The sequence below is a fragment of the Macaca fascicularis genome, chromosome 11 (assembly GCF_037993035.2).
Source record: "Macaca fascicularis isolate 582-1 chromosome 11, T2T-MFA8v1.1".
Lineage (NCBI taxonomy): Eukaryota > Metazoa > Chordata > Mammalia > Primates > Cercopithecidae > Macaca > Macaca fascicularis.
This window is the reverse complement of record NC_088385.1, coordinates 61,941,625-61,965,856: the sequence shown is the minus strand read 5'-3', so window position 1 is coordinate 61,965,856 and position 24,232 is coordinate 61,941,625. Positions and strand designations below refer to the sequence as shown.

At 35.9% G+C, this 24,232-nt stretch overlaps 1 protein-coding gene and 1 pseudogene across 1 annotated transcript; one reads left to right on the top strand and one right to left on the bottom strand.

Annotated features, from left to right (window-relative positions):
- Positions 1 to 15,539: 15,539 nt before the first annotated feature.
- On the bottom strand, positions 15,540 to 16,515 carry LOC102122514 (olfactory receptor 9K2). The gene has a single exon (XM_005571107.4). The coding sequence runs from the start codon at positions 16,498 to 16,500 to the stop codon at positions 15,559 to 15,561; it is 942 nt and encodes a 313-aa protein (XP_005571164.3). The 5' UTR covers positions 16,501 to 16,515; the 3' UTR covers positions 15,540 to 15,558.
- Positions 16,516 to 21,525: 5,010 nt separating this feature from the next.
- Positions 21,526 to 23,042, top strand: LOC102123130 (heat shock factor protein 2 pseudogene; annotated as a pseudogene).
- The last annotated feature ends 1,190 nt before the right edge of the window (positions 23,043 to 24,232 follow it).

Sequence of the window (24,232 nt, the reverse complement as noted above, 5' to 3'; positions counted from 1 at the left end):
TAATTTGTAAAAATCAATAGATTTGCTAAAAATTTTATCACTCATTAAGCAGTTTACTAAGGCCATAAAAGGGGCTTTTTATTATTGATTTATGTATTGATATATATGCATTTGTATATATCAATTACTGAACAGCTGTTAAATATTTTGATTATCACACTTTCTGTTAACCACTAAAGCAATAAATCATTCCTCAAAACTCTTCCCATAATAAACACTTGTTCAGATGGCATCTCTTGTCAGTTTTTACAAACCTTCAGGAGTAGAAAATTTCAATGTTATACAATCTCCTCTTTAGAATAAAAAGAAAAAAACTTCATCTTTTAATGATGTAATTAATACAAGCTTGAGTCCAAACTGTGCCATGCTTATTATGAGGACAATAAATAATGTTCTGTGTTGATGATGAACATATACACAATTATAAATGAAGTCCAGTGAAACTCCATGAAAATGCACCTCAGAATAAGACAAGTTCAGATATAATGTTACTGGCAAATATTTTCCATTTTCTCTTCATCCCTTTTCTGGAACTGGGATGAAATCTTACAGAACTATTTTCAGTGAGGGAAAAGAACAAAAGGAGGGGAGGGAAAACAAGGCCACAGTGCCAGACAACTTTATCTTGGGAAACAAGGAGTTAGAGGGTGGCTCGCATAATTCCACTTATTTTCAACCAATCTCCTTTGTTCAGGGTAATATGGTGGGGATGAAAATCAGGTTTCTTGGAAATGGTTTGATTTCTTACCATTGTCCTGGAAGTTCCATTCTTCACAGTACCCAGAATCTTTAGATTTCATGGCCGTAGACAACAGCCACCAGATGGCAGCAAACTACAGTTGAGTACAGGGTTTCCTTCTGGAGCCATAAATACCCAGAAATCCTGAGCAGTTCTGCACATCCTGGATCACACCATTTACTTCACAACAACAAGATCCTCACTTTTAAGGAAAAAAAATATATTTTCGAAACTTTTCTATTATGTTAAAGCAGGATTTAAAACATAAAAAGCATAGTGCATTATGAAAAAGTTTATTATAGCTCAGAAATGTAAAGTTGGTTTAATATTAGAAAACCAATTAATATAATTCACCACATTAACAGAAAAAGAGATAAAGCTGATTGTATTATCTCAATAGATGCCGAAAGGGTACTTGATTTAATCAGAGAAATGCAAAAATAAGTCCATAATGAGATGATGCAATATCGTGACCACAATTGTATAAAAAATTCTAAAGTATGATTGCTACCAGCTATTGGCAAGGATATGAATCAATGTGGCATATAATATGATGAAGATAGGAACAAAATGATTTGTTATTATCTTCTAAAATTGAGAAACGCCCTATGGTTCTGCAAAGTTTATGCATATATATGTGTGTATACATATGTATGAATTATATTACATATTCATCAAATGCTTAACATTTTAACAGAATATTTATTCTTGAGCTCATATATTCTTTTGAGGATAATCATCCCTCCTGCTACACGTATGTTTAAAGCTGCATTGGCAAATGATGCTTGCTCATAAGGTTTCCCAGGATTTATTTGAAAGCCTTTTTTTTTTTTTTAACCAATATTAAATGCTTTCCCCTACACCAGATATACAATATTAGATGTGAAGCTATTTGTCTCAGAACATTGAGGTTATCACACTACTGTTTTCTGACTCACACGTTGCCTTTGGGAAATCAGCCATCAGTCTAAGTTTTCCTTTACTAAACTTATCTTTATTTTGTTTTTCCTTCTGGTTGCTTCTCTTTGTCTTTGGTATTGTGCGTTTTCACTATGGTACACTTTTTGTAGTATACATTCCGTTCAGCATCATTACCAACCCATACTCTCTTTTTTTAATTCCCTCATTTCCACTTGACATATTGCAGACTCTCTAACACTATCGGTCTATCTCTGTCTCTTTTTGCTGTTTTTTTTTTTTTTTTCCAGTATCCTAATTCTTTCTTCCAATTTTCCTTCATCTGTATTTAAGTTTTCAATTTTAAATTAAACTTTGTTTTAATATTAAGCTTTTAACTATTTTTGTTTCTAAAAGTTCTATTTATTTTTTAATCTGGTCATATATATTAGTTTCTTTTTTCTTACCAATATTAATATGTAAAGGAAAGGAATTTTTATGGTTTTTATTTTTTATATATTTCTATTTATTTGGTCAAATGATGCTTCTAAGGTCTTTGGGAAATTGCCACACTGTTTTCCATGATGGCTGAACTAATTTACATTCTCATCAGCAATGTATAAGCCTTCCCTTTTCCCCACAACCTCTCCAGCATCTATTTTTTGACTTTTTAGTAGTAGACATTTGGACTGGTATAAGATGGGATCTCATCGTGGTTTTGATTTGTATTTCTCTAATGTTTAGTAGTGTTGAGCATTTTTTCATAAGCTTATTGGCTATGTGTATGTCTTCTTTTGAAAAGTGTCTCTTCATGTCTTTTACTCACTTTTTAATGGAGTTATTTGGTTTTTGCTGGTTAATTTGTTTAAGTTCCTTATAGATGCTGGATATTAGAACTCTGTCAGACACATAGTTTGCAAATATTTTCTCCTATTCTGCAGGTTGTCTGTGTACTCTGTTGACAGTTTCTTTTGCTGTACAGAAGCTCTCTACTTTGATTAGGTCCTACTTGTCAATTTTTTATTTTGTTGCAATTGCTTTTGACATTTTTGTAATGAAATCATTGCCAGGGCCTATGTCCAGAATGATATTCTCTAGGTTATTTTCATTTTCCAGGATTTTTGTAATTTTAGGTTTTATGATTAAGTCTTTAATCCATCTTGAATTTATTTTTGTAGATGGTGTAAGAAAGGAGTCCAGCTTCAGTCTTGTGCATATGGCTAGCCAGTTATCCCAGCATCATTTACTGAATAGGGAGCCCTTTTCCCATTGCTTGATATTGCTTATTTTGCCAAAGATCAGATGGTTGTGGGCATATGGCTTTATTCCTGGGCTCTCTATTCTGTTACATTGGTCTGTGTGTCTGTCTTTGTACTAGAACCATGCTACTTTGGTTACTGTAGCCTTGTAATATAGTTTGAAATTGAATAACCTGATGTTTCCAACTTTGTTACTTTTGCTTAATATTGCCTTGGCTATTTGAACTCTTTTTTGGTTCCATATGAATTTTAAATTAGTTTTTTCTGATTCTGAGAAGAATATCATTGGTAGTTTGATATAGATAGCATTGAATCTGTAAATTGCTTTGGTAAGTATGGGCATTTTAACAATATTGATTCTTCCTATCCATGCACATGGAATTTTTTTCCATTTGTTTGTGTCATCTCTGATTTCTTTCAGCAGTGTTTGTAATCCTTGTGATAGAGATTATTCGCCTCCCTGGTTAGCTGTATTCCTAGGTATTTTATTCCTTTTGTGGCTATTGTGAATGGGATTGCATTCATGATTTGGCTCTCAACTTGAATACTGTTAGTGTATTAAAATGATACCGATTTTTGTACATTGATTTTTTTCATTCTGAAACTTTTCTGAAGTTGTTTTTCAGCTTAAGGAGCTTTTGGGCAAACTGAGATTTTCTAGGTTTAGAAACATGTCATCTGCCAACACAAACAGTTTGATTTCCTCTCTTCCTATTTGGATGCCTATTATTTCTTCCAGTGCTATGTTGAATAGGAATGGTGAGCATGGGCATCCTTGTCTTGTTTTGGTTCTCAAGGGGAAGGCTTCCAGCTTTTGTGCATTCAGTACGATGTTGGCTATGATGGGTTTGCCATAGATGGCTCTTATTGTTTCGAGATAAGTTCCTTCACTGCCTAGTTTGTTGAGGGTTTTTAACATGAAAGATTGTTGAATTTTATTGAAAGTCCTTTCTGCATCTATTTAGATGTTCATGTGGTTTTTATTTTAAGTTCTGTTTATGTGGTGAATCACATTTATTGACTTGCATATGTTGAACCAACCTTGCATCCCAGGGATAGAGCCTACAAGATTGCAGGAATTAGCTTTTTGATGTGCTGCTGGATTCAGTTTGCTAGTATTTTATTGAGGATTTTTGCATGTATATTCATCAAGGATACTAGCCTAAGTTTGTTGTTGTTGTTGTTGTTCCTCTGCAGGTTTGGGTATCAGAATAATGCTGGCCTCACAGAATGAGTTAGGGAGGAGTCCCTCTTCCTCCATTTTTGAAATAGTTTCAGGAGAAATGGTACCAGCACTTCTTTATACATCTAGTAGAATTCAGCTGTGAATCTGTCTGGTCCTGGGCTTTTCTGGTTGGTAGGATTTTTTATTGCTGGTTCAATTTCAGAACTCATTATTGGACTGTCAGTGATTCAATTTCTTCCTGGTTCAATCTTAGGAGGTCATCTGTTTCCAAAAATTTATCCATTTCTTCTAGGTTTTCTAGTTTGTATGCATAGAAGTGTTCATAGTAGTCTCTGAGGGTTTTTTATATTTTTGAGGGGGTAGTGGTAATGTCCCCTTTGTCATTTCTAATTGTGTTCATTCGGATCATCTCTTTTTTCCTTTGTTAGTCTAGCTAGTGATCTATCGATCTTAATTGTCCTTTCAAGAAAGAAATTATTGGATTTGTTGATCTTTTGTAGGGTTTTCACATCTCAATTTCCTTCAGTTCAGCTCTGATTTTGGTTATTTGTTGCTTCTTGTTAGCTTTGGGATTGGTTTGCTCCTGTTTTTTCTAATTTCTCCAAGTGTGATGTTAGGTCGTTAATTTGAGATCTTTCTTACTTCTTAATGTAAGCATTTAGCACTATAAATTTCCCTTAACACTGCTTTAGCTGTATTCCAGAGATTCTGGTACATTGTAACTTTGTTTTCATTCATTTCAAATAATTTCTTGATTTCTGCCTTAATTTCATTGTTTACTCAAATCATTCAAAAGCAGGTTGTTTAATTTCCATGTAGTTGTATGGTTTTGAGCAATTTTTAACTACTGATTTCTATTTTTATTATGCTGCAGTCTGAAAGTGGTTGGTATGATTTCAATTCTTTTGGATTTATCCATTTCTTCTAGGTTTTCTAGTTTGGTCTGGTCTATTTTAAAGTATGTGCCCTGTGCAGATGAGAAGAATGTATATTGTGTTATTTTGGGGTGGAGAGTTCTGTAGATGCCTCTTAGACCCATTTGGTCAATTGTTGATTTTAGGTCCTGGATATCTTTGTTATTTTTCTGCCTCAATGATCAGTGTAATATTGTCAGTGGGGTTTTGAAGTCTCCCACTTTTATTGTGTTGTTATCTAAGTCTCTTCATAGGTCTCTAAGAACTTAGCTTTATAAATCTGGGTGCTCCTGTATTTTGTATATATATATGTGTGTGTGTGTGTGTGTGAGATAGTTAGGTCTTCTTGCTGAATTGAATTCTTTACTATTATGTCATGCCCTTCTTTTTTCTTTTTTGATTGCTGTTGGTTTAAAATCTGTTTTGTCTGAAATTAGAATAGAATAGCAACTCCTGTTTGTTGTTGTTGTTGCTGTTGTTGTTGTTGTTGTTTCTGTTTTCCACTTGCTTGGTAGATTTTTTCTCCATCCCTTTACTTTGGACCTATATGTGTCATTGCATGTGAAATGGGTCTCCTGAAGACAGCATACAGTTGAGCCTTGCTTCTTCATCCAACATGCCACTCTGTACCTTTTAAGTGGGGCATTTAGCCCATTTACATTCAAGGTTAGGATTGATTGCATGGTTTCATCCTGTCATCATGTTTTTAGCTGGTTATTACACAGGCTTGGTTGTGTGGTTACTTTGTAGTGTCAGTGGTCTACAAACACAGGTGTGCTTCTATGGTGCACAGTAATGGTATTTCATTTACAATTTAGCACTCTCTTAAATCTCTTGTAAGGAAGGTCTGGTGGTAACAAATTCCCTTAGGATTTGTTTGTCTGAAAAGGATCTTATTTCTCCTTCATTTAGGAAGCTTAGTTTGGCTGGATGTTAAATTCTTAGTTGTAATTTCTTTCTTTAATAAAAAATTAACTCAAGATGGAGTAAAGTCTTGAATGTAAAACCCAAAACTATAAAAACCATGGAAGATAATCTAGGCAATACTATTCTGGATGTAGAAATAGGCAAAGATTTTATGGCAAAGACACCAAAAGCAATTGCAACAAAGACAAAAATTGACAAATGGAATCTAGTTAAACTAAAACGCTTCTGCACAGAAAAAGAAACTGTCAACAGAGTGAAAATACAACATACAAAATGGGAGAACATTTTTGCAAAATAGCATCTGACAAAGGTCTAATAAGCAGCATCTACAGGAACTTAAACAATTTACAAGAAAAAGACAACCTCATTAAAAAGTGGACATAGGACATGAACCGACACTTTGCAAAAGAAAACATACATGCTGCCAACAATAATATTAAAAAAAACTCAACATCACTAATCATTAGAGAAATGCAAATCAAAACCACAATGAGATATCATCTCACACCAGACAGAATGGTTATTTTTAAAAAGTAAAAAACTAACAGATGCTGATGAGCGTGTGGAGAAAAAGAACACTTATACACTGTTGGTGGGAGTATAAGTTAGTTCAACCAGTGTGAAAGACAGTGTGGTGATTCCTCGAAGCCCTAGAGGCAGAAATGTAATTTTATCCAGCAATCCCATTACTGGGTATAATCCCAAAGGAATATAAATCATTCTATTATAAAGACACATGCACATGTATGTTCATTGCCACACTATTCACAACGGCAAAGACAGGAATCAACCTAAATGCTCATCAGTGGTAGACTGGATAAAGAAAATGTGGTACATATACACCATGGAATACTATGCAGCCATAAAAAGGAATAAAATAATATCTTTTTCAGGAACATGGATGGAGCTGGAGGCCATTATTCTTAACAAACTAATCCAGGAACAGAAAATCAAATACTGCATGTTCTCACTTATAAGTGAGAACTAAATGATGAGAACACACGGACACATAGAGGGGAACAACACACCCTGGTGGTTATTGTAGGGTAAAGGATGGGAGAAGAGAGAGGATTAGGAAAAATAATTTATAGGTACTGGGCTTAATACCTGGGTGATGAAATAATCTGTACAACAAACCCCCATGATACAAGTTTACCTACAAAACTTGCACATGTACCGCTGAACTTAAAATAAAAGTTAAACAATTATTTTAAAAAGTTTAATATATGCCCTCAATTTTTTCTGTTTTGTAGGGTTTCTCATGAAGGGTCTGCTGTTAGCCTGATGATGTTCCCTTTGTAGGTGACCTGCACCTTTTCTCTACTTGCCTTTAACATTTTTCTGTCATTTCTACCTTGAAGAATCTGATGACTATGTATTGTGGGAATGGTCTTCTTGTTTAGCATCTCACAAGAGTTCTCTGCATTTCCTGGATTTGAATGTTCACTTCTTTGGTGAGATTGAAAAAATGTTTATGGCTGATGTCCTCAATATGTTTTCCAAGTTGCTTGATTTATCTCTCTCTCTCTTTCAAGGATGCCAGTGAGTCACAGATTTGGTCCCTTTACATAATCCCATATTTCTCCAAGATTTTCTTCATTCTTCTTTATTATTATTTTTTTTTATTTATTCTTGCCTGACTGAGTTACTTTGGAGAACCAGTCTTCGAGCTCGGAGATTCTTTCCTCGGTTTGGTCTATTCTGCTGATAACACTTGTGACTGTATTATGAAATTCTTGAGTGGGTTTTTGAGCTCTATTAGATCAGTTTGGTTCTTTCTTAAAACGGCCATTTCATCTTTTATGTCCCATATCTTTTTATTGTATTCCTTAGCTTCCTTGGATTGGGTTTTGACTTTCTCCTCAATGTTGATGGTCTTCATTCCTATCTATATTCTGAATTCTATTTCTGCCATTTCAGCCATTTCAGACTGATTAAGAACCATTTCTAGGGAACTACTGCAGTCATTTGGAGGTAAGAAATCTACTCTGGCATTTTAAGCTTCCAGAGTTCTTGTGCTGTTTTTCTTTTTTTCCTCATCTGTGTGGGCAGATATTCCTTCAGTATTTGAAGCTGCTTTCCTTAGGATGTGCTTAGGTTTTTTTTTTTTCCTTTTATCTTATTTGATGCCCTTGGGAGTTTGATTGTAGTATAAGCTGGGTTCAGTTGACTGGCTTTGATTCTAGTCTGCTCCTGGGTCTTGAAAGAGCCCCCTCCAGTTATTGTCTCCATGTCCATGTTTTTTTCTGTTGGGTGATCTAGTCCATTGGGTTTCTTCATGGAGGGACTTCAGTTAGCAGGCAGGCCACATCCTTGCCAGGTCAGCCCTAATTCACTGTCCAAGTGCTTTCCAGGGGAACACAGGGTTGTGCCTGCCCACAGAGTTTAGGCAGAAGCAAGACCACTGGGCTGGAAGCTCTAGCAAGCATGGTGCATCTGATTATGAGAAAAAGGAGTAGGTGGAATTGCCTGCCCTGCCATCCAGGTGTTTCCAAGGCAATAGGAGGCTGCACCCCTTGGTAAATAAAAGCAGAAGTGTAACTGCTGGGCTAAAAGCTATAGCAGACATGTCTTGCCTGGCTACAAGAGGCAGGGGTGTGTGGAGTCTAGCAGGCATTGCCAGCAGCAGGTGTCACCCGCCCTGCCATCTGAGTGCTTCCCAAGACAACAGGGGGCTGCACCCTCTGGCTGAGTTCACATAGAAGCAGGAATGCTGGGCTGGAAGATTTACCTTGTATTGCCTGTCTGGCTACCAGCAGAAAAGGTGGGTGGGGTCACGTGTCTGGCTGTCTGGGTGTTTCCCAGGACAGTGGGAGGCTGAACTTGCTGGCTGAGTTCAGGTAGAAGAGGGATCACTGGGCTGGAAACTCTAGCACGTGTTGCCCGCCTGGCTACCAGTGGCAGGAGTGAGTGAGTCACCCACGATGCCATCCAGGTGCTTCACAGGACAGCGGGAAGCTGTACCCACCACCTGTGTTCACACAGAAGTGGGATCGCTAGGCTTAAAGTTCTAGCAGCCTTTGCCTGCAGGCATAGCTACCAGTGGCAGGCGTGGGGGGGATGGGTGTACATAAGATATCTTACAATTACAACAATCTATTTTTAGCTGATAACCACTTAATTTCAATCATATACAAATACTCCACACTTTTCTATTTTTTTAATTAATTAATTAATTATTATTATTATTATACTTTAAGTTCCAGGGTACATGTGCCTAACGTGCAGGTTTGTTACATATGTATACTTGTGCCATGTTGCTGTGCTGCACCCATCAACTCGTCAGCACCCATCAACTCGTCATTTACATCAGGTATAACTCCCAATGCAATCCTTCCCCCCTCCCCCCTCCCCATGATAGGCCCCAGTGTGTGATGTCCCCCTTCCCGAGTCCAAGTGATCTCATTGTTCAGTTCCCACCTATGAGTGAGAACATGCGGTGTTTGGTTTTGTGTTCTTGTGATAGTTTGCTAAGAATGATGGTTTCCAGCTGCATCCATGTCCCTACAAAGGACACAAACTCATCCTTTTTGATGGCTGCATAGTATTCCATGGTGTATATGTGCCACATTTTCTTAATCCAGTCTGTCACTGATGGACTTTTGGGTTGATTCCAAGTCTTTGCTATTGTGAATAGTACCGCAATAAACATACGTGTGCATGTGTCTTTATAGCAGCATGATTTATAATCCTTTGGGTATATACCCAGTAATGGGATGGCTGGGTCATATGGTACATCTAGTTCTAGATCCTTGAGGAATCGCCATACTGTTTTCCATAATGGTTGAACTAGTTTACAATCCCACCAACAGTGTAAAAGTGTTCCTATTTCTCCACATCCTCTCCAGCACCTGTTGTTTCCTGACTTTTTAATGATCACCATTCTAACCGGTGTGAGATGGTATCTCATTGTGGTTTTGATTTGCATTTCTCTGATGGCCAGTGATGATGAGCATTTTTTCATGTGTCTGTTGGCTGTATGAATGTCTTCTTTTGAGAAATGTCTGTTCATATCCTTTGCCCACTTTTTGATGGGGTTGTTTTTTTCTTGTAAATTTGTTTGAGTTCTTTGTAGGTTCTGGATATTAGCCCTTTGTCAGATGAGTAGATTGCAAAAATTTTCTCCCATTCTGTAGGTTGCCTGTTCACTCTGATGGTAGTTTCTTTTGCTGTGCAGAAGCTCTTTAGTTTAATGAGATCCCATTTGTCAATTTTGGCTTTTGCTGCCGTTGCTTTTGGTGTTTTAGACATGAAGTCTTTGCCCATGCCTATGTCCTGAATGGTACTACCTAGGTTTTCCTCTAGGGTTTTTATGGTAGTAGGTCTAACATTTAAGTCTCTAATCCATCTTGAATTAATTTTCGTATAAGGAGTAAGGAAAGGATTGAGTTTCAGCTTTCTAGTTATGGCTAGCCAATTTTCCCAGCACCATTTATTAAATAGGGAATCCTTTCCCCATTTCTTGTTTCTCTCAGGTTTATCAAAGATCAGATGGCTGTAGATGTGTGGTATTATTTCTGAGGACTCTGTTCTGTTCCATTGGTCTATATCTCTGTTTTGGTACCAGTACCATGCTGTTTTGGTTACTGTAGCCTTGTAGTATAGTTTGAAGTCAGGTAGCGTGATGCCTCTAGCTTTGTTCTTTTGACTTAGGATTGTCTTGGAGATGCGGGCTCTTTTTTGGTTCCATATGAACTTTAAAGCAGTTTTTTCCAATTCTGTGAAGAAACTCATTGGTAGCTTGATGGGGATGGCATTGAATCTATAAATAACCTTGGGCAGTATGGCCATTTTCACGATATTGATTCTTCCTATCCATGAGCATGGTATGTTCTTCCATTTGTTTGTGTCCTCTTTTATTTCACTGAGCAGTGGTTTGTAGTTCTCCTTGAAGAGGTCCTTTACATCCCTTGTAAGTTGGATTCCTAGGTATTTTATTCTCTTTGAAGCAATGGTGAATGGAAGTTCATTCATGATTTGGCTCTCTGTCTGTTACTGGTGTATAAGAATGCTTGTGATTTTTGCACATTAATTTTGTATCCTGAGACTTTGCTGAAGTTGCTTATCAGCTTAAGGAGATTTTGGGCTGAGACAATGGGGTTTTCTAAATATACAATCATGTCATCTGCAAACAGGGACAATTTGACTTCTTTTCCTAACTGAATACCCTTGATTTCTTTCTCTTGCCTGATTGCCCTAGCCAGAACTTCCAACACTATGTTGAATAGGAGTGGTGAGAGAGGGCATCCCTGTCTTGTGCCAGTTTTCAAAGAGAATTTTTCCAGTTTTTGCCCATTCAGTATGATATTGGCTGTGGGTTTGTCATAAATAGCTCTTATTATTTTGAGGTACGTTCCATCAATACCGAATTTATTGAGCGTTTTTAGCATGAAGGGCTGTTGAATTTTGTCAAAAGCCTTTTCTGCATCAATTGAGATAATCATGTGGTTCTTGTCTTTGGTTCTGTTTATATGCTGGATTATGTTTATTGTACTCCACACTTTTCACTCTTCCCTCCCACACACACACCTTATGTTACGGACATCATGACTTACATTTTTTAATATTGTGTATCCATTAACATATTTTTATACTCTTGTCTTTTAACTTTTATACCGGAATAAAAATTATTTGTGGATCGCCATTACAATATCAAAGTGTTATGTGTTTTCTACATATTTACCTTTACTAGCAAGCTTTATACTTTCATATGCTTTCATGCTGCGGTTTAATGTACTTTCATTTCAATTTGAAGAACTTCAGTATTTTTAAAGGCAGATGTGTTGATGATGAACTCTCTCACTTTTGTTAGTCTGATAAAGTTTTTAATTCTTCATTTTTCAAAAATATTTTGCCAGGTATGGTATTCTTAATTGGTGCTTTTTTCTTCCAATACTTTGAATTGTATCATCTTATTTTCTTCTAGTCTGCAAGGTTTTGGCTAAGAAATACACTGACGGTTTTATGAAGATTTCCTGTTAAGTGATTAGTTGCTTTTCTTTTGCTGCTCTCAAGATCCTCTTTGACCTCAACTTTTGAAAATTTAATTATAATATTTATCTGTGTGGATTTCTTTGGGATCATCCTACTTGGAGTCCATTGGGATTCTTGTGCCTAGATGTTTATTTCCCTCCCCAGAATTGGGCAGTTTTCCACCACTATTTCTTTAAATAAGCTTTTTGCTTCTTCTCTTTTTTCCTTCTAGAATCTTAATAATTTATATATTCTTTCACTTGATGATGTGTTTTAGGTTTTCTTTACTGTTTATTATTGTTTGTTGCTGTTACTCTTACTGAATAATTTCACATGGCCTTTCTTCAAGTTGTTGATTTTCTTCTACTCTGTAAAGTCACCTGTAAAACTGTAGTAAATTTTAGTTCAAGTATTATATTCTTCAGCTCTAAAAATTTTTTTTGGTCCTTTTTATATTTTATATCTTTTGTTAATATTCTCATTTTGTTCATGCATAGTTTTCTTTAGTCATGGAGCATTTTTATGATAGCTATTTTGAACTCTTTTCAGATAATTTATATATCTCCAATTCTTTATATATCTCTAAATCTTTAGAATTGTCACTGAAGATTTATTTTGTTCCTATTTTGAGCCTTGTTTCTTTGCTTATCGCTTTCTTCATGTGTCTTATATGTCTCATATGTGTCATGTGTCTCATAACTTTATGCTGGAACCCACACATTTGAAAAAACAGCCACCGCTACCAGCCTTTACAAACTGGCTTTGTATAAGAGACCCTCCCCAATCAGCCCTGCTAGAAATTCCAGGGATATGTGAAAACTTTTGGGGGAAAATGTGACTTCTCTGAACCTGTTCATGCAGTTTCTCAGAACCAATTACTAGTTTCTTTTTCTCTAGTACTGTCTTGCCTTGATTTCAGTGGTCACCAGGTATCCAAAGTATGCTGCTCCTCATCAGCATCCTTAGTCAGGCAAAACTGATTCCATTCCTTAAAGCAGCCTTCCAAAAAGCCTACAACCAGATGTACACTCTGCCACTCTCCTTGCCTCTGAGGTAGAAGGCTCAAGTTATGTGGCTTTTTCTGATTCTGCCTAACCATGCTAGCTACAGCAAACCACCTCCACTCCCACCCCATATACACACTCTCCTTTGTTCTCAGAAGCCCCCAGGCATTAAAACTATGCTAGTTCCATCAGTGCTCTTAGTGGAGAATGACAGAAATTAGTCCTTCCTGCAGCCCTCTGAAAAGCTAGAATATTGGATTCTGGCTTGGATTCTCCACTGTTATCTTTGTTCCCAAGGGAGAAGTCATGATGCAGGGTGCTGTCCTAGTGCAGAGCTGTGCCAGCTTGGTAGAGTAGCTGATGTGGACAAAGTGAAATTTCTCTTCTTACCCATGTCATTGTAGCTTTCCTTGGCTTTGCGGTTGCCTGGGGGTACTGCAACTTCTTAAGTGCATTCTGGAATTCTCATAAAGGTATTTTGGTTCATTGTTAAATCAGTGTTTCTGTGAGGGAACCAGGGCTAGAAATTCCTATACTGCCTTCTTGCTTATGTCGCCTACAGAATTCTGTTCTTAATTTTAAAATCCAAATATTCATTGCTGGTATGTAGAAAAGAAATTGGCATTTGTATATTAACCTTATATTCAGCAACTTTGGTATAACCACTTATTAGTTTCAGAAGGGTGGTTTTTTATTATTTTTAATTTTCTACATAGATAATCATATTATCTACAAACAAGGAATGTTTTCTCTTCTTTTCTAATTTATAGATCTATTCGTATGAATTTGCTGGAGATCATATAATAAAACACCACAGACTGGCTTCTTAAACAACATAAATTAATTTTCTTAGTGATGAAGGCTAGAAGTCCAAGATCAAGGTTTTAGCAGAGTTGGTTTTCTCTGAGCCCTCTTTCCTCAGCTTGCAGATGGCTGCCCTCTTGTTGATTCTTCACATGGTTGATGTTCTGTGCACATGCCATCCCTCATGTCCCTCTGTGTGCCCTAATCTCCTCTTTCTATAGGGACACAAATGATATTGAATTAGGACTTATCCTAAAGCCTTATTTTAACTCAGTTAAATCTTTGAAGACCCTATCACTAATTAAAGTCATATTCTGAAGTACTAGGGTTTAGGGCTTCACTGCATGAATTTTGAGGGAATACCATTCAGTTCATAACACTTTCATTTCCTTTTCTTTTCTTGTTGCATTAGCTAGCACGTTCATTAAAATATTGAAAAGACGTGGTGACAGAAGGCATCTTTGCATTTTTCCTGATAATAGCAAGAAACCTTCTAGTTTCCTGTCATTTAATATAATGTTCACTGTAGGTTTTTTATACACGTTCATCAAGGCAAGAAACTTCCCCCTTTATTTCAGGTTTTCTGAGAGCTCCTATACTTTTTATCTGTTTGTACCATGACCACACACACACTCAATTTCAAAAATGGGGTGACATACCTTCTTTTGTACATTCTCTTCATTTACCTGCAGTTTTAAAAATCTGCTTTTGTTCACTAATATTGGCATACCTTTAAACCCACATCAATATTATAAACCACTGTAGCAGGTTTCCTGACTTCAGTCTAATCCCCCTTTGATCAACGTTTCATGTAGCCCAAGAAGGGTTTCTCTGATTACCAACCACCTTCTTTAGGGCACCCCACTTTGTGATCTCTTTGAGTACCTTTGGCAAAATGTCTGGATTTTGGTTTTATGCCTAAGGATTTGAATATTGCACTAACTTTTAAACTTCCAAAAGAATGAGGTTATTTATCCCCGAGCCCACCATAAGGCCAGAACATATTATACAGATATTCAATAAAGTTAATCAAATATACACCTATATGAAAAGGCATCAATAAGTAAATTTTGGATCATAATCTGTTTTGATGACTTCCCTGATTCTATACCTTTATTAATTATTCCTTAGCAATTATTAACACAAGAAAAAATCATGAAAATCAAAATCGAGGGAATGATTGCTCAAAATGTTTGAAGATCTCTATTTCCTATTTTAGTTCTTTGCACTGGGACCCAGCACCTAGCAGTACCTTAGAGCACTCCACAATAATGAAGCATAAAGTTTTCCAAATTAATGTATAAAGATTACTTAGAGTTTGTGTCTTATTATTAGCACTTCCTTTCTATGTAGCTCACATAAAATATTTGATCAAGGTGAAAACTTAATACACATTTAGCATGCTAATGAAACTAGCTACAAAATTAAAGACATATTTTATTTAAAAATAATCTGGGCATCTTTGTCAACTACCCATGATTGTGTGTTGGAAGGATGGGCAATCCCAAAGACAAACACCAGACAAAATTTTGCTGAAGCACTATAACAAAATAAAAAATATTGTTCTACATTATGCCACAAGAATCAATAGATATAAATTCTGTGAAATAAAATGTTGAAGACCAGTAAGAGGGTTTATCATAAAAATACTTCCCTCATGTCCAGGATAGCTCCAATATCCAAGATTTTCAGAATTAATGATGTCTTGGGGGGTAAAAAGTAAAATATGGAAAGAGTACATCACATGAAAAAATCTACTAAAAGTATTTTTATGACATTCAGGAGAGTAACTTTTATTAATGACCACAGGTATATTAAATAAATAGACACAATACAATCAGTGCAAGAGAAATAATCAAAGACTAATATTTTTCTTCTCTAGAAGTTTTTTTAGAGCCTCTTGGACATCTTTGTTCCTCAGAGAATAAATCAAAGGATTCAACATGGGAGTGACTAGGGAGTAACATAAGGATGCCACTTTACTCAGCTCAGGAAATCTGTCAGGAGTGAGATACATAAAAAAGACAGCACCATACAGCACACTCACAACTCCCAGGTGAGAGCTGCAGGTGGAGAAGGCCTTCTTACGTCCCTCAGTAGAGTGTATCTTTAGAACTGTGGACACAATATACATATAAGATACAGTAATGACTATGATAGTAGGCAAGATAATAATACATGACAGGGAAAAAGATATCATTCTATGGATAAAGAGATCAGAACAAGATAGTCTCTGAAGCGGGCGAGAATCACAGTAAAAGTGGTCAACAGCCCGAGAAGCACAAAAAGATAAAGTAAATGTCATGCTGGTCTGAATGACTGAGCTAATGCAGCCACAGAAATAGGAACCAGCCACCAACTGAGTACAGAGACGTGTTGACATTTGAACAGAGTAGAGCAGAGGGTTGCAGATGGCAATAAAGCGGTCATAAGCCATGGCCGCCAGGAGAAATCCCTCAGTCACAATGAAGAGGGCAAAGAGAAAGAGCTGGGCCACACAGCCTGCAAAGGAGATAGACTTGCTTTCAGACCAGAAGTTGATTATAGCCTTGGGTGCAATAACAGATGAATAGAAAAGATCAATGAAGGAGAGATTGCCTAGGAAGAAATACATTGGTGTGTTCAGCCGAGGATCAGTCATAATAATGGCCATCATCCCAACATTCCCTAGAAGGATCATGGCATAAACAAACAGAAATAGCAGGAAGAGGAGAATGTGGAGCTCTGGGCGGACCCTGAAGCCTGCAAGAATGAAGTCAGTCATTTCTGAGTGATTGCTTGCTCCCCTGTCACCCATGGTAGAAACCTGTTGAGAGGCACAGGGCAAAACATACAAATGAACTCTTGGTTTGGATCCTAGCATTACAAATAATCTCTTATGATATTAAGATTTACAAAGCTATTTTAATTTTAGCCTCATAAGTATACGGTGACTTAAAGCCAACCAATTGCTGTTGAAACCAAAGATTAGTTGTATTTCTTAATTCTTTAAGTGGTAGAGTTAGGTTTTTTGCCTCTGCATCTAATACAATGCCTTTCTACCCAAATGCCTTTCACATTTCCAAGTGTCACTTCTCTATACATTTCCCACTCATGAGTCACATAATAACTTCAACATCATGAAGCACTGACTGGAAGAGAGCACAACCAATTTAATAAATGACTTTGGGAAGCACATTAGGTAGTTTGGGTTGGGAGATATTTGGGGTTTTAGTAGTCAAGTTTAGGAAAACAGGGACTTAATTTGGAGTACCAACGAATATAAAGGAAGTGACTGAGTTAAAAAAAAAAAAAAAAAAAAGAAAAAAACTACTTGTGAAGTGCAATTACCTTTCACGAGTCATGGAAACTGGATTCTGATGGAAGTTATGTACCCGCTAAGATAAAAGGTGTGCACAACCAAGCACAAATTATTAGTACTCACATTCAAACATTTCTGTCCCAGATGAGCCATCAAAGCACTTTCATAAAGAAAACTTCCTTTCATTTCTTGATCCCAAGACTTGGAGATCTTTGTTTTAACTTCTATTTTAAGTTCAGGGGTGCAAGTGCAGGTTTGTCACATAGGTACATTTGTGTCATGGGGTTTTGCTGTACAGATCATTTAATCACTGAAGTATTAAGCCCAGCACCCATTAGTTATTTTTCCTGATCCTCTCCCTCCTCCCACCCTCCACTCTCCAAAAGGTTCCAGTGTGATTTTCCCCTCTATATGTCCATGTGACTTGCAGTTCTTTAAATAGAGATCTACAGTAGAACTCCTCTCCAGATAAAGGAGTTACTTTAGAAATTAGTACTGCAAAGGATACATATGGGGGCATTGTTGATTACACTTTTGTTTGCCCCGAATACAACTTTTGTAGCCATTATTAACTCATTACTGTTCAAACAGATTTTTTAACTTCACATGTTAACAATACAAGCACTCTTTCTTTGTCCTAAGGGCCTTCTGTGCATGATTCTGTCTAGGCAACAATAATAACAAATATGTACATGGCACTTTTCATGTGCCAGACACTTTTCTAAATGCTTTCATAGTAGCTCATTTAATCCATACAATAATAACATGAGGTGGGTATTATTATATTCCCAAGTTTACAGATGAGGAAATTGAGGTATAGAGAAATGAAGTCTGCTGAAATTCACTTACTAGAGTGAGAATCAAGATTTGAAGCCAAGAAAACTGGCTTCAGAATCCATGCTTTTAATCATCATTAATGATTAATCACTGTACTATATCAGCTTTTAATAAAGGACCCTTCCTGTTCCCCTACCTTAATTCTGCTTGCACTTTAGAGTTTAGTTAAAATTTCATATTTCCAAATAAAATCTCTAATTCTTCAACCTGGGTCAAAACATCTCATCCAAAGACAATTGAAGAGACCAACTATCACCATATTTTAATATTGAGATTACATATTAATTATTTTTCACTTGACAATAGCTTACTTAAGACAAAATTCAATTTGTTCTCCATATATTGTTAGCATAACATTATGTGTCTGGTAAATGGTAATTAATCAATACATATTTATTATAGATAAAAGTTGAATGATAATGATCATGCAGAAACAGAGAAAAACATAAAAACTATCTATTTAATACTGCAGTGGTTAGTACAGGTTTTAGGTTTAAATAAATCTAGGCTCCAGTTCTGCTTCACTCACTTTCTAAATGGGACCTTGGACAAGTTACTTATGCTCTCTCTCTGTGCTACTATATTCTCATATATGAAGCGGAAATAAGAGTCCTCAAAGTTTTCTTGGGAATAGAAAATGACATATGTACATAAATCACTTAGCACCATTTATGGTAAAGTAAGTATTCAGTAAATGTTAGCCATTATTTTCATTATAATCTTCAGTGCTCAGTCCCACTATTCATACCAAATAATGCTTATTAGGTTGAAAATTAATAATACATACATTCGTTTTTGGACAAAACATTCTCAGTTGAGGGGAAGAATCAATCTGTTGAAAGTTTAGAGAGATAAAGAAATCTTGGAGAAATGGAATATTTTGCCTGAGAAAAAAGATTATTAAGAGAAAAGTTGCATAAGATGTTAACATTATTTAAGACTGTATTAAATGTTGAAAATAAAATATTCACCCATTTTATCAAAAATTAGATATGTAAATAATTAAAAAGTAGTAAGAGCTTACATTAGATTGCACTTACGGTCTGGAAAGGTATAAGATATTTAAGAAGTGAAAGAAAGCTGACTGAAGTAAGCATGAAAAATCATTTTCTGAAAAATAATATATATCATTTATCTTTGTTTTATTCTCATCTAGAGGCAAAACAGATTATTTTAATTTCTAAGATTTATTCCTATCAAACTCATTCCAACATTATAATTTAATATTATTATTAAATGTTAATTTTCCTCTCTTGAAAATAATATCCTTAACATCAAACTCAGCTTGTTTGCTGTGTATTGTCAACATAATGTTCTGAATCTAGTGAATTACAATAATTCAGTACATATTTATTACATAGAAAAAAGCTGAATGATAATGAGCATGTAGAATCAGAGAAGAATAAAAAACAAATTTATTAAAATAAATTTATATCATTAACTGTTATAAACATTATAACATTATAAATGTTAATAAATGCATTGTGATTACCTTTTTTACTGGAAAAGAGAGTTCTTCCCGGAGAAGCCAAGAACAAGTAGTCAGTTTGTGACTTATTTTTCAAAAACTTACATGTTTTAAAAGTTACTTTTACCTTGTATTGTTTAGTAACTTGTCAGACTCTGTTAATAATGAAGCAGCAGAGTTCCAATGTTTTCCTCTGTTTATTGTTTTAATTCTAGAAAGGATAAACACAGTTAATTAATGACTGTCATAATTATAAGTACTGAAAAATCATTACTTTGAAATAAAATGAATCATTCCCCACAAATGCACATTTATTATTACAGTTTTAGATTCTTCCTATAGATAAATGTGGCTTATGTGCCTCATTGCTATATTTTAAAAACAGTCCTTTTTTTGGTAGTTGATTTCCTAAAAAATTTTATAGTCCTTTTTATAAGAGAGTCAAGGTGAATTTTTCAAATCATGTTCTGCCAAAACTGAAGTAATTCCAGGAACTATAGTCTATAGTTATGCAAAGTGAACCTGAGAAATCAATCCATAGGATATTATCTGTCCTGCATTCTCAGAAGCTTGGACTCTTTCAAGGCAAGAGGACAGATTGCCATGGATACGCAAATAGAGGTCTTGAGCTCTTTGGCATTTCTGAATACTGCCAAAATATCAACAGCAGTTATCCATGAGGGCTTTGGTTTTGCTATAACTTTTTCATATAATTGCAGTATTGAGATTTCCTTTGTCTTCTGGGAGACAGTACCTCTGGGAGAGAAGAAAACAAGTTGATTAATTAATAAGACCTCTAGGATCTAGAAGCAAGATCCGTGAAGACCTCAGAGACTCTAGATTTTTTTTAAAAGCCTAAGAGGACTTAAAGTACATATGAGACATTCTTTAGGAAAAACTACAAGGATCTTTTAATTTTAATTTCTTCATTGAAAAAGAAGCATTTTCAATTTATCATTATAGCACAGTTTTTGATAAGCAAGTAGAAATAGATATGAAAGGAAATGTTGTGGTTCATCATGCAATTTGTAGGAAAATTTTGGGTCCTAATCATAAAGTTAATTTCATATTTACTTTCAGAATTCCATTCACCCAAATCTCTCCTTGGTGACTTTTTAACTATATTTTCTCAATAGTAATTGATAAGAAAAGATAGAATAGCATGACCATGATATGGGCAAAATCCAACAAATTCCTTCTAATCCATCAAGTAAAGGCCAAATGATTAACTGGATCTAAAGTTGGGTTTATATCGTAATTTTAATCGCTTTAAAGTTGTTTACTCAGGTGTTATGTATTAAGTTGGTAACTTCTCATCAGTCACTGTATATAGTTCAAAATAATTTAAAGAACTGTTCTATATCAGCAAAAAAATCATAATTTGTCTTTGATAACTCTTTAACTGCTATAAATGCATATATGTAAAATAGGAAGAAAAGGGGAATGGATGGAAAGAGGAGAAAATAATGATGGCTCATAAAGTCGTCATATATGCAGCTAGTTAAAGGCAATATTGATATTTATTTACTCCATATTACCTTTTGTCTGAACATCAGCCTCAATATCTTGAAGTTGTTTGCTGGTAGGGTGACACAAACTTCACCGTTGAAGGATCCGAGACCCTGTGGTCCTGCCTGTGATTAATTGCTGTGGTTGTTCATTAATATTTACAATGAGTCATGGAAGTATTAGAAGGGTTTCTGGAAAATGTTCTAGGTTACTGCTATACTCCTTCTATTAATATCTGTTGCTAATAAGAATAATTTACCCAAGAGAATACAAAGCTTTTTTTTTAACCTGTTGGTTCAGCAAAATGAATGTGTTCAGTAAAGAGACTGAATTTAGAGCTCATTTTATCAATTGTTGTGTTCCCCTAGTAAAATTATCCCTCTGTTAAGCAGTAAGAACATTCATTCAGCAGGGACAAATGTCATGCAGGCATCCAGCAAAAAAAAAGTTGAGAGTGAGTTGATAGGTTTTACAGTGGTGGCTGACATTCCCATTTTGAACCCTTGTACTTCGACCTGTAATTGCTTCATATATTTGTTGCTAACGAAGAGCACAGATTATATCCTGGATGACAGTTACTCACCTTTCTAAAGCAATGACATCCAGTTGGTCCAACAACTGAATCTTTAATAAATGATTCCGGTCGCTGCCGCCGACGCTACCACAGCGTTTGGGTGTAGAGTTTGGAATCCCTGTGCTGCGTTAACAATGAAGCAGAGTTCGAACGTGCCGGCTTTCCTCAGCAAGATGTGGACGCTTGTGGAGGAAACCCACACTAACGAGATCATCACCTGGAAGCAGAATGGCCAAAGTTTTCTGGTCTTGGATGAGCAATGATTTGCAAAGGAAATTCTTCCCAAATATTTCAAGCACAATAACATGGCAAACTTTGTGAGGCAACTGAATATGTATGGTTTCCGTAAAGCAGTACATATCGACTCTGGAATTGTAAAGCAGGAAAGAGATGGTCCTGTAGAATTTCAGCATCCTTATTTCAAACAAGGACAGGATGACTTGTTGGAGAACATTAAAAGGAAGGTTTCATCTTCAAAACCAGAAGAAAATAAAAATTCGTCAGGAAATTTTTTTAAAAAAATTATAAGTAGTGCTCAGAAGGTTCAAATAAAACAGGAAACTGTTGAGTACAGGCTTTCTGAATTAAAAAGTGAGAATGAGTCCCTTTGAAAGGAGGTGTCAGAATCACAAGCAAAGCATGCACAACAGCAACAAGTTATTCGAAAGATTGTCCAGTTTATTGTTACACAGGTTCAAAATAACCAACTTGTGAGTTTAAAACATAAAAGGCCTCTACTTTAAACACTAATGGAGCCCAAAAGAAGAATCTGTTTCAGCACATAGTCAAAGAACCAACTGATAATTACCATCATAAAGTTCCACACAGTAGGACTGAAGTTTTAAAGCCAAGGGAGATGATTTCAGATGACATCATTATTTACAATGTTACTGATGATAATGCAAATGAAGAAGATATCCCAGTTATTCCAGAAACTGGGATATTATATCATATCCATATATTATATCATATATATATATATATATATATATATATATATATATATATATCCAGGATGTTATATATGGTCCCTCCAATTGTACCCAGTACCCTGATATTGTCACCGTTGAAGATGACAATGAAGATGAGTATGCACCTGCCATTCAGAGTGGAGAGCAGAGTGAACCAGCCAGCGAATCCCTAAGTTCAGGCAGTGATGAGAGCAACCCTCTCATGTCTAGTGCTGTCTACTAAATGGCTCATCCAGTCTGACCTAAGAAGACCCAGTGACCATGATGGATTCCATTTTGAATGATAACATCAGTCTTTTGGGAAAGGTTGAGTTGTTGGATTATCTTAACAGTATTGATTGCAGTTTAGAGGACTTCCAAGTCGTGCTATCAGGAAGACAATTTAGCATAGACCCAGGTCTCCTGGTTGACTCTGAGAAAAAAGGATTAGAAACTACAAGAACAATGTAGTTCAGCCAGTTGGGAAGAGGGAAGAAAATCTAAATCCAAGCCAGATGAGCAGCTTATCCAGTACACTGCCTTTCCACTTCTTGCATTCCTCGATGGGACCCCTGCTTCTTCTGTTGAACAGGTGAGTACAACAGCATCACCAGAAGTTATGTCCTCTGTAGATAAATCCATAGAAGTTGATCAAGTGAAATTTATCCTACAGTGCAAACACGCAAACAAAAATCTATAAATATGGTATACTATATTAACATAATGAAGAACATAAACCATATGATCATCTCGATAGATGCAGAAAAAAAAGCATTTGACAAAATCAAACATCTTTTAATAATATAATAAAAAACTCTCAAAAAATATGTGGAGAAGAAATATACCTATACCTCAACACAATAAAGGCCATACACGACAAGCCTACATGCACGCGTGCACACACACACACACACACACACACACACATACATGTGTGTTGCTGATATGGTTTAGCTCTGTGTCCCCACTCAAATGTCATCTCAAATTGTAATCTTTGTGTGTCAAGGGAGGGAAGTGGTGGGAGTGATTGGATCATGGGGTGGTTTCCCCCATGCTGTTCCTGTGATAGTGAGTGACTTCTCACAAGATCTGATGGTTTAAAAGTCTGTGGCAGTTTCCCCCTCACTCTCTCTCTCTCTCTCCTGCCGCCTTGTGAAGAAGGTACTTGCTTCCCCTTTACCTTCCACCATGATTGTAGTTTCCTGATGCCTCTCCAACCATACAGAACTGTGAGTCAATTAAACCTCTTTCTTTATAAATTACCCAGTCTCAGATATGTCTTTATAGCAGTGTGAGAATAGACTAATACAATTGCCTACTGGTGACATTTATTAACAGGCTTTTTTATTAATAGGCTAGTTATCAAACTTCTGTAAGTGGTACCACTATGTTTTCTACTTTCTCAGATAACATTTTTAATATAGTGCTTCATAATTAACCCCGGGTTTTCCCTTTTTTCTATACTTCCACTACTACAGTGATAATCCAGATTTGGTACCTACTCAACTCAACTTGAACATTATTTTTTAAAAATCCTATCTGATTTCCTTTTTCTCCTCAGCATTTACTTTTTAAGATTCCAGATTTATCTTTCTCAAACACTATTTTAATTATGTCATTTCTTTCTTAAGAGATTTTGTTACTTCCCAATTTCCTATTTAGCAAATTGGGCTTTCTATTACTCTCCAAATTGTAACCTCTATGAAACCAGATGAGATGTCTCACTGCATCCATTCATCTTGCACAGTGTAGGCTTAACACGTTGATTTTAATTATACCCGATACATTCTTTTTGAATCTAGTTCTAAATCCTACCAATATTTAAGATTCCATTCATATCTCCCCAGAGTTACCATTGTCTTGCTACGGTAGCCAAACTTGGCATCACTT